Source organism: Myotis daubentonii, chromosome 8 (assembly GCF_963259705.1).
Source record: "Myotis daubentonii chromosome 8, mMyoDau2.1, whole genome shotgun sequence".
Taxonomy (NCBI): domain Eukaryota; kingdom Metazoa; phylum Chordata; class Mammalia; order Chiroptera; family Vespertilionidae; genus Myotis; species Myotis daubentonii.
The window spans coordinates 63,217,483-63,228,076 of NC_081847.1; the positions used below are offsets into that span (position 1 = coordinate 63,217,483).

Consider the following 10,594-nt stretch of genomic DNA (forward strand, 5'->3'; position numbering starts at 1 on the left):
GGTCTCTAGACTTACTCATCCTATATAACTGCAACTTTGTATCCTTTGACCATCTCCCTATTTCCCCCACCCCTCAGAACCTTTCTACTCTATATTTCTTTGAGTTTTGACTTTTTTTTAGATTCCACATACTAGTATAAGTGAGATCATATAATAGTTGCCTTTCTCTGTCTGGCTTATTTTACTTAGCATGTCTTTTAGGTTCATTCATGTGGTCATAAATGGCAGGATTTCCTTCTTTGTCATGGCTGAATAATATTCCTCTGTGTATGTGTGTGTACACACCACTTCTTGATCCATTTATGTGTTGCTGATTGGGGTTTTTGGTAGTTTGATCTTATGAATAATGCTGAAGTGAATATGGGTGTGCATATATCTCTTCAGTATCTTGTTTTCATTTCCTTTGGATGTATATTTATAAATGGGATTACTGGAGTATGACTGTTCTATTTTTATTTTTTGAGGAACCTCCTGTTTTTCATAATGGCTGTACCAGTTTACATTCCCACCGACAGTGTACAGAGGTTCCTTTTTTCTGCATCATCATCTGTGTAAGGTGATATCTCATTGTGGTTTTGATTTGCATTTCCCTGATGATGCGTGGCATTGAACATGTTTTCATAAATCTGTTGGCCATTTGTATATCTTTTGAGATGTTAGGTCCTTTGCCCACTTTTTAATTGGGTTGTTTTCTTTCTATTGAGTTGTTTGAGTTCCTTATGTATTTTGGATGTAAAACCCTTATCACATGTATGGTTTTCAAATATATTCTATTTATAGGTTGTCTCTTCACTCTGTTGGGAAAAAAAAGCTTTGCTATGCAGAAACCTTTTATTTGATGCAATTCCATCTATTTTTATTTGTCGCCTGTGTTTTTGGGGTCCTATCTAAAAAAATTAATTGTCCACACCAATGTCAAGGAACTCTTTCCTATGTTTTCTTACAATAGTTTTATGGTTTCAGGTCTTAGATTGAAATTGTTAATCCATATTGAGTTGATTTTTTTTATATGGAGTGTGATAAGGGTCTGATTTCATTCTTTTGCATGAGGAAAACCAGATTACCAATATAATTTCTTGAAAAGATTGTTCTTTCCCCATTGGGTGTTCCTGGCACCTTAGTCAAAAATTAATTGATAATAAATGTGTGGATTTATTCCTGGGCTCTCTATTCTCCATTAGTCTAGATGTCTGGTTATATGCCAATGTCATAATGCTTTATTATAACTATGTAGTATATTTTGAAATCAGGTAGTGTGATGCCTCTAACTTTATTCATTTTGTTTAAAATTGCTTTGGCTTTTTGTGGTTCTGTATGAATTTTAGAATTTTTCTATTTCTGTGGAAAACACCATTGGAACTTTGATAGAGATTCATTGAATCTGTAGATTGCTTTGGGTAGTATGGGCATTTCAACAATATTATTTCTTCTGCCCTAACTGGTTTGGCTCAGTGGATCGAGTGTCGGCCAACAGACTGAAGGGTCCCAGGTTCGATTCCAGTCAAGGGCACATGCCTGGGTTGCGGGCTCGATCCCCAGTAGGGGGTGTGCAGGAGGCAGCCAATCAATGATTCTCTTTCATCGATGTTTCTCTCTCCCTCTCCCTTCCTCTCTGAAATTAATAAAAATATATTTTTAAAAAATATTTCTTCTGATCCATGAACATGAAACATTTTTCCCATTTGTATCTTCAAATTCTTTTATCAATGTTTAATAGTTTTCAGTGTCTAGGTATTTCACCTTGTTATATAAATTTATTCCAAGTATCTTTTGATACTATTGTAAATGGAATTGTTTTCTTAATGTATTTTTCAGATGGTTTGTTGTTAGTGATTCTGAATCCTGCAGCTTTATTCTTTATTTATTAGCTCTAACAATTATTTGGTGGAGTCTTTAAGGGTTTTCTTTCTTTTTTATAAACTTTCTTAAAAAAAAGTATTGATTTCAGAGAGAGGAAGGGAGAGGGAGAGTTAGAAACATTGATGAGAATCATTGATCGGGTCCCTCCTGCCTGCCCCCTACTGTGATTGACCCTACAAGCCAGGCACATGCCCTGTGAATTGAACCTGCAACCTCCTGGTGCATGGGATGACCCTCAACCATCTGTGCCACACCAGCCAGGCTTTAGGGTTTTCTACATATAAGATCATGACCATCTGCTTTTATTTTTATCAAATTTGGTTACCTTTTTTTTCTTATCATTTTGGCTAGGACTTCCAGTTGAATTTTGTCAACTGTTTTATTGCATCTATTGAGAGGATATGATTTTTATTCTTTATTCTGTAATGTGGAGCATCACATTTAATTATGTTGAGCCATCCTTGTATCCCAGAAATAAATTCCACTTGATTATTCCATCTGATCTTTTTTTTTTTTAATATATATTTTATTGATTTTTTACAGAGAGGGAGAGAGATAAAGAGTTAGAAACATCGATGAGAGAGAAACATTGATCAGCTGCCTCCTGCACATCTCCTACTGGGGATGTGCCCACAACCCAGGTACATGCCCTTGACCGGAATCGAACCTGGGACCTTTCAGTCCGCAGGCCGACGCTCTATCCACTGAGCCAAACCGATTTCGGCCATCTGATCTTTTTAATGTGGTGTTAGTATGTTGTTGAGAATTTTTGCAGGGATATTGGCTTGTAATTTTTTTTTTCTTAGTGTCATCGCCTGGCTCTTGGTATGAAGGTAATGTTGACCTTGTAAAATAAATTTAGGAGTGTTGCCTCCTCTTCAGTTTTCTGGAAGAGTTTGAGAAGGATTGACAGTACTTCTTTAAATGCTTGGTAGAATTCACCTGTGAAGCCCTGTCTTCTGGGTCTTTTTTGTTTGTTGGGAGATTTTTTATTACTGATTTAATCTCCTTATTCATTATTGGTCTGTTCAGATTTTCTGTTTTTTCATGATTCAGTCTTGGTAGATTTTATGTTTCAAGAACTTACCCATTTCTTCTAGGTTCTCCAATTTGTTTGTGTATAAATGTCCATAATAGTCTCTTATAACCCTTCGTGTTTCTGTGGTATCGTTTATAGTTTTATTCATCTGATAAGTTTTAGTATGTTATGTTTCCATTTTAATTTTTCTCAAGCTATTATTTTGATTTCTTCTCTGACTCATTGGTTATTCAGGAGTTGTACTGGTTATTGTATAATTTGAGAAGCTCATTTACAAAGGTGTAAGTTTTGTTTTTTTAATTTAATGTATTATTGATTTCAGACGGGAGGGGAGCGAGAAATAGAAACATCAATGATGAGAATCATTGACCGGCTGCCTCCTGCATGCCCCCTACTGGGGATCGAGCCTGCAACCCGGGCATACTAGTATGCCCTGACCCAGGAATTGAACCATAACCTCCTGGTTTGTTTGTTTTAGGTGGATGCTCAACCACTGAGTCACATCAACTGGGCCAAAGGTGTAGTCTTTTAACCAAACTTTATTTTGAGGTTTTAGACTCTTGTCTGCTGTTTGCCCTATCTTTATTCAGGGTGCGGCAAAAGTAGGTGTGTAGTTGTGAATATACGACAGTTTATTCTTGTACTATTGTTATTATTTACTAATTACTGTATTTCCCATATGAACAACTGCAGCCTATTTTTGCCCACCCCCTATGGTGTTTAAATGTTCAACTAGAGAAAACTATCTTCTACTGAATGATTATTGGACACTGTTCTAGATGCTTTACTTAATCTCATTTCATCTACATAGGTCGAATTATAAGTACTTCTCCTGATTTACAGATTAGTGGTACTTGTTTCATATTAATAATATTGGACTTTAATAACGATTTAAAATATATTCTTCCTGATATCACAAAGTTTGGGATCCTTGAAATGTACCATTACAGACAGTTGTTGCTAATAGCACTTTTTAGATATTCTGATTTTATTCTTTGCAGTGAAAGTCAATTGTTGATAAATTGTTTTATTTTTCATTCGTTGATTTGACCAATAGCCCTTGAGTGCCTATTCCAGGAATAGAGCTGAAGATGAGTCTCTCAAGTCAGCCTTAATCTGTTCTAGAAACTCCACGTTCACTAGTAATAAGGAATGAGGTCTAGGCTCTGACAATAGCCTGTTCCTCCAAAACTCATGTATTTGGGATACTGAAGCCTGTGAAGTTTTAGTTCTTTCCTGTCACTTCTGAAAAATACTTTGTTCTGCCTAACACATAACTCTTCTTCCCTGAAGTCCCAGGTTATGCTTTGATTTCGGAATTTTTCCATCTGATATTTCCTAGAAAATAAACATGTCTGTTTAGAAACATGTGGGGAATACTGCATATTACATCTCCAAGAGATTCCTCATGCATTTTGGGGGCCTTGAGTGGTTCACTTTAGAACTTGACCAGTGTCTTTAAGTTTAATCATAGGTACTTATCCTGTTGATACCTATTAGTTTGGGAAGAAATTCTGTAACAGGATGAGGGGATCCTGCCCTCAGGCATTCGCAGCACTGAGAGAGGTCCTGCCAGATAAGCTCTGGGGCTGGGGGCTGCCTTCCCTGCTTCGTGGAGACCCAGGCTGCAACTAGATTGGGGCTACCTCTGTACCCTCACCTCACGGTGCCCGAGCACCCTTGGCAGGCGCTAGAGTGGGCACTCTGAACTCCAAGGATCACATCTCTGGCCTCCATGAAAGGCCACCCTTGGGTGTACCCAGTGTGTGTGGTGTGTGGTGTGTGTGTGTGTGTGTTAGCAAAACTGTCCGTAACCCCTGCCAGGGCTGAGGGTGAAGAGGAGGTATTACTTCCCTCACCTAGAACCCCTCCAAAGAATCTTTTTAAATAAACGAGCTATTTAGGTTAAAAAAAAAATGCTTTAGACCTCTGCCTCTTAGCCCTCATTTCTATAGCCTTCCATCTGTTACCTCCTAAGTTTTGTCTGTGTTCTTTATGTTGAGAGGCTAGATCTTGGCCAGATAGGGATTTTCCCCCTTTGGTGAATCGGTCAGTTTTATTTATTTTTTAAATATATTTTTATTGATTTCAGAAAGGGAGTGGGGAGAGATAGAAACATCAATGATGAGAATCATTGATCGGCTGCCTCCTGCACTCCCCCTACTGGGGACGGAGCCAGTAACCCAGGCATGTGCCCTTGACTGGACTCGAAACTGGGACCCTTAAGTCCGCAGGCTGACGCTCTAGCCCAGTCGTGGGCAAACTACGGCCTGTGGGCCGGATCCGGCCCGTTTGAAATGAATAAAACTAAAAAAAAAAAAAAAAGACCGTACCCTTTTATGTAATGATGTTTACTTTGAATTTATATTAGTTCACACAAACACTCCATCCATGCTTTTGTTCTGGCCCTCCGGTCCAGTTTAAGAACCCATTGTGGCCCTCGAGTCAAAAAGTTTGCCCACCCCTGCCTAGCCACTGAGCCAAACCATCCAGGGCTGAATCGATCAGTCTTAGAAATCCATATTCTGTTAAAGCAGAATATTCACTGTTTGACAACATGTTATCTCTGGGGGCGTGGTTTAAGGAGGATGGTGGCTTGCGGTGAGATTTCTTCTGTAAACATCTTTCCTGCACAGGATCTGCTGTAGGTGATGCTGACAGCAGCTGTACATCTGGTTCTTCTTTTCTCAGTGACACTGTTGGAGGCCGGCTACCTGGGCCCCAAATACTCTCCCTTTATTGAGAAGTGGGGAGGCATTGAGAGGACTGGGAGGCAAACACTTGAACTTTGGCCTTGTGCCCAGTGTGCAAGCCCCACAGGAGCTTTGCAAAACGAGAACATGGACTCCTGAGTGGCATTTTATGTGTTGAGAAAAACTTAGTCATTCCTCCTTAGTAAACTAAGTAACTTAGTTTACCTTTTCTCAAAGGAGCCTTTTCTTGGCACTAAAGAAACAGGATATATTTTGGTTGTGCAGTACAGCAAGCTTTCCCATTACTAGTGTGTTATGTGTATGAGGCTAAGAATTCAAGACAACATAGGAGACCCCAAAAGAGTGACATATCTTACACTCCTACTCTCAAAGGTGTTCACCTTGATCATTATTTTAGGAGAATGAGATCCTGACTGAACAGGAGGAGCTTCTAGCCATGGAGCAGTTTCTCCGCCGACAGATTGCCTCAGAGAAAGAAGAGATCGAGCGCCTTAGAGCTGAGATTGCCGAAATTCAGAGGTAAAGGAGAGGCAAAGGATTTTGAAACTTCCCAGATGTTTATTTAAATATAAGCATAATGATTTCAGCTCTCAGACTTTCATATAAAAGAATTAAGCATGCAAAATTAATCACCCTAAGTTTCTTACTTATTAAATGTTAAAAATGGTGTTATATCAAGTAGACTTGTGAAAACCTGGCAAATCTAAAAGAAGGGAGGTAACAGACAAGCATACTTTCCTGGATCTCTCGCCCTTTAGTCGTCAGCAGCACGGCCGGAGTGAGACGGAGGAGTACTCCTCTGAGAGTGAGAGCGAGAGTGAAGATGAAGAGGAGCTTCAGATCATTCTGGAAGATTTACAGAGACAGAATGAAGAGCTAGAAGTGAGTTTTTTGGGGAAAATAACCAAAAATCACACTAACTTCTAGAAAGTTGTAGCAACTATGTATTTCCCCTTAGAATTTTTCTTCTCCTTGGTAACCAACTGGGGAGGCTGAGTAGAGATGAGTTTAGGTGAACGTTGACTGCTGGCCAAGCAGATGGCACAGGTGTGGCCTGGTCCGAGGTGGTGACTTTTCCTGACTGTAGAGTACCACACAGACCTCTCTCCCACTTGGGTTAAGCCTCACCTGACGGTGCCAGTTTGAGCAGCTTTGAGTGGTCTGGTCTGTGTTCACAGAGAAGGAGAACAGAAAAAGAAATGCTAATGCAAGAAGGAAAACCTCCTGGATCTCCCTCTGGGACAGTTTTCTCAGACCTTAACCTGTAAAGCAAGCAGCCGGACAGAGTGAACGTGGCACTAAAAACTGGGAGACAACTGTGCTATAAAACAAAGTAAATGATCCTGATCAGAATTTCCCTTCTTAACCCAAATAAAACATTGTCTCTAGATGTTTAATCTAAAGGTTCAAAGAGGCCATTCTCTTCTTAGAAAGGAAATATAAGAAAGTGAAACAGCTTTGTTTCCCTCATTCAGGTGCATTCAGCTCCTGGGGAAACCAGAACTTACCTACCTCATAGAAAATTAGATGAATTCCATACAAATCCACCACCCACAAAAGTCCTCTCCACAGAACCTGTGGACAGAGTTCATAGAGGCTGCCCAGCGAGGCTCAAAGTCAAGACACTCGCTATATAGCCAGGGGTGTGGTGGGAAAAGCAGAGCAGTGGTTGAGATCTAGGCCACCAGGTAGCTTCCATTCTTTAGAAAGATTGCATGTTGGCACCTTATTTTGTTTTCTTAACATTTTACAGATTATATTAAAAATCCTATGTAGGAAAATATATTCTAGGATTATAGTACTTGGGATCCAAAGACAATACTCTCATGATTTGAACAAGATAGTTAATATCTTTCATCCAGCAGACATCCAGGTCTGCCTTTTTAAACACTAGAAACCTTATTTAAATAATTGTTTTCTATTAGTACATTTGTCTTAACACATTACATACCGCATAGAAATTTTAAGACATACGCCAGGGACCGCACGTTTTTGGGCAAACTGCACGTTATTTAAATCATCATAATGCACTTTAGGTGTTGTTTTTCAATAATTATAACATTTTTATTTACAAATACAATTAAACAATTAAAGTTCCTAGTACTTTTTAAACGTATGGTACTGCGTAAAATATTTTCCTCTATGAAGAGGGACCAAACAAAATTTACATAAGTATCTAGATTCGCTCCTTTTTCCATGGGCGTGAAAAACGAGAACACTCATGAGCGGTCCTTAACAGATGGCGCACAAAACACGAGAAAACTCCTGAGCGGTACGAAATGTGTTAAGATACTCTTGTGTTTTGGAATAGAGTTTATATCTTGAATTTTTATGGGCCTCAGTTGCATATTCATGGTCATGTCTTTCACTTCACGACTAAATTGACTAAAACAAAAATAGATTCTTATGTAGGACTAGAGGCCTGTTGCACAAAGAGATTCGTGCAATAGGCCTTCCCTTCCCTTGGCTGCTGGCACCAGTTTTCCTCTGGCACCCGGGACTCAGGCCCTTCGCTCTGGCTGGGCTCCGGCCAGAACCCCCCCAAGCCGTCCGGCTTCACTGCTCCGCTGATCCCGGGGCCGGGAGGCCTCGCTGCTCGGCCGGCTTCAGGGCCGTTTGGCTTCGCTCCACCGCTTGGAGCCTACGTATGCAAATTAACCGCCATCTTTGTTGGTTAATTTGCATATCACCCTGATTAGCCAATGGGAAGTGTAGCGAAGGTACGGTCAATTACCCTTTTTGTCTTTTATTAGATAGGATACTCTTGCTAACTGTTCTCTGCTTGTGAATCATTGTCATTTTGAGAGAATGGTTCTTTTCTGTCATTCCTTAAGATAAAGAACAATCATTTGAATCAAGCAATCCATGAAGAGCGAGAGGCCATCATCGAATTGCGCGTGCAGCTCCGCCTGCTCCAGCTGCAACGAGCCAAGTCTGAGCCACAGGCACCGGAGGAAGAGGAGCCTGAGAGGCGTGGGGGTGCCGTCCAACCACCTAGAGACAGCGCCCCAGAGACAAAAGCAACTAAAGAGCAGCCAAAGGCAGGCAAGGAGCAGGCCAAGCCGTCCCCGAGCAGAGACAGGAAGGAGACACCCATCTGAGCATCCTGAGGTCATGGATCTCCCAACCTGTGCATCTTACTGTAATCCCGAGAGTCGGACTGGACAACTCTCTGCTGTACATTCTGTAAAGACACCTTTTCTTCCCAGAGACTCTTCCTTCTTACACACACACGCACACACACACACACGAACTTCTCTGCGTCAGGCTCAGGTTATGGGAGGAGAACACAGGGGACGCGCTGTAGGTTTACAGGGGACAGATGAGTTTTCCAGATAGCTTATTTTAAGATTAGTTTTCTTTGTTAACTTAAAATAACTATTTTAACCCTTGAGTGGCTTCTTTTTAAACCAAAAACCATCTTTGCTTTTTTATTATGGCAGAATCGGATCTCTCTCCCTCGTTTAAGGGGAGGAACCAAACAAGGCAAATACTGCTCCTGCCGTGTGGCTCACCCCCGTCTCACCCTCCAGGGTCACTGCTTACCTAGTCACTCTTGCTTGTGCCTTTTATACCTTTTTGGTGCAGATTATATCATGGGGAGCTGCCTCATAATTCCTGACTGGCCAGTATGGCTCTTACTGGGGTTACCTTTACTCACTCTTGTCACCCTCTCTTTCGACCGTCATAAAACACAATCCTTGCACCTGAGTCACCAGGATGGCCTGGCTGGTGGCAAACAGAGCTGCCTGTAAAGCTGGCCTGCCAGCCCTGGAGCAGCCTGGCTCAGCGTGAATGAGGCCACCTGACTCCTCTAGGTCCTCATTGCTATTGATGAGCAAATGCTCTTCACTGGGTTGGTCTGAGGTAGCCACCTGGACCTAAGGAATCCACACAAAGAATCTGTTTCTCAAACCAGAAATCTATGTTACTGAACTTCCATTACAAACAGAATGACTTTGATTGCTTGCTTGGGCTAGAATGTAAATGTCTCTTTGCCTGAATAAGCCATATATATGCTGTTAAACAAAAGTTCTCAATTATCCATATGTTTCAGTGAACTGCTGATGGACTCCCAATCGACAAGACTGAGCAATAGAAAAACAACTTTTCCTTTTAATGACAGCTGTGATCCCTGACTCCGTTTTCTTGCTTTTTGCCACTTCACTGGTGACCTGAGGGGTCTCTCAGGCACCTTTGTGCAGTCATGCTTTGTTCCGCCCAGATCAGTGGCACCCAAGAGGGAGGTCAGCTCATGGCTGTGAAGACCCACAGCCAAGGTGATGGAAACAACGCCCCAGGAGGCTCATCCTCCCCTCCTCCTAGTTAGTATTTATTTTCAGCACCTGTTTGATGCAGTTTTTTATCTTCTATCTATTGCACTGTTGTGACTTGTTGGCCATTATTTGATTTTTGTACGAAAAGAAAGCTTTGTTATAGAAATCAGCATAATATTTTTTTAAACCTGGAGAGAAGATACTATGGTGACTGAAAATATGATCAGGTGTCAAATATAAATGTATAAAAGCCTTCTTGCTGTCCTGTTGGTCATATTACATTCATTTTATATTTGCTGGCAATATTGGAGGTTTCTTTTTGTGTAAACTCTAATTTCTATCAAGGTATCATGGATTTTTAAAATTTAGTATTTCATTACAGTTGTCTCAGTGTTGATTAACTAATTTTTGCCAGGACCATTATTGATCAAGCAAATAAATTCAACAGCCATTTGAGAAAAAAATGCTTTTCATTTTTTTGTATACATTTTTTCTTTGAAATAATTGAGTAGGTTATGGCTGTCAAGGAGTTGGTTTGATATTTAAGGTCCTATAGTGAAAAAAATGTTCTCACACACATTGTGTTCCCTACCCAGTTACTTGGTCGCAAATGGAAGCAGCAGCTCTCTAATAAAGATGGCTAGCCAAACGGACAGTGGGGCCGCTGGAGCAGGCAGCCGCACATCCTGTGTGGGACCCTGTAC

The 10,594-nt window shown here is 40.8% G+C and overlaps 1 protein-coding gene across 2 annotated transcripts in view; it reads left to right on the forward strand.

The window, feature by feature from the left end:
• The window catches only part of RALBP1 (ralA binding protein 1), a 40,191-nt gene extending 29,837 nt beyond the window's left edge, over positions 1–10,354 (forward strand). For both annotated transcript variants that reach the window (XM_059706637.1, XM_059706636.1), the window contains 3 exons: positions 6,011–6,132; positions 6,372–6,495; positions 8,448–10,354. In XM_059706637.1, coding sequence (XP_059562620.1) covers positions 6,011–6,132; positions 6,372–6,495; positions 8,448–8,714 — 513 coding nt within the window. In that variant the 3' untranslated portion in view covers positions 8,715–10,354. The remainder of the gene's footprint in view (positions 1–6,010; positions 6,133–6,371; positions 6,496–8,447) is intronic.
• The last annotated feature ends 240 nt before the right edge of the window (positions 10,355–10,594 follow it).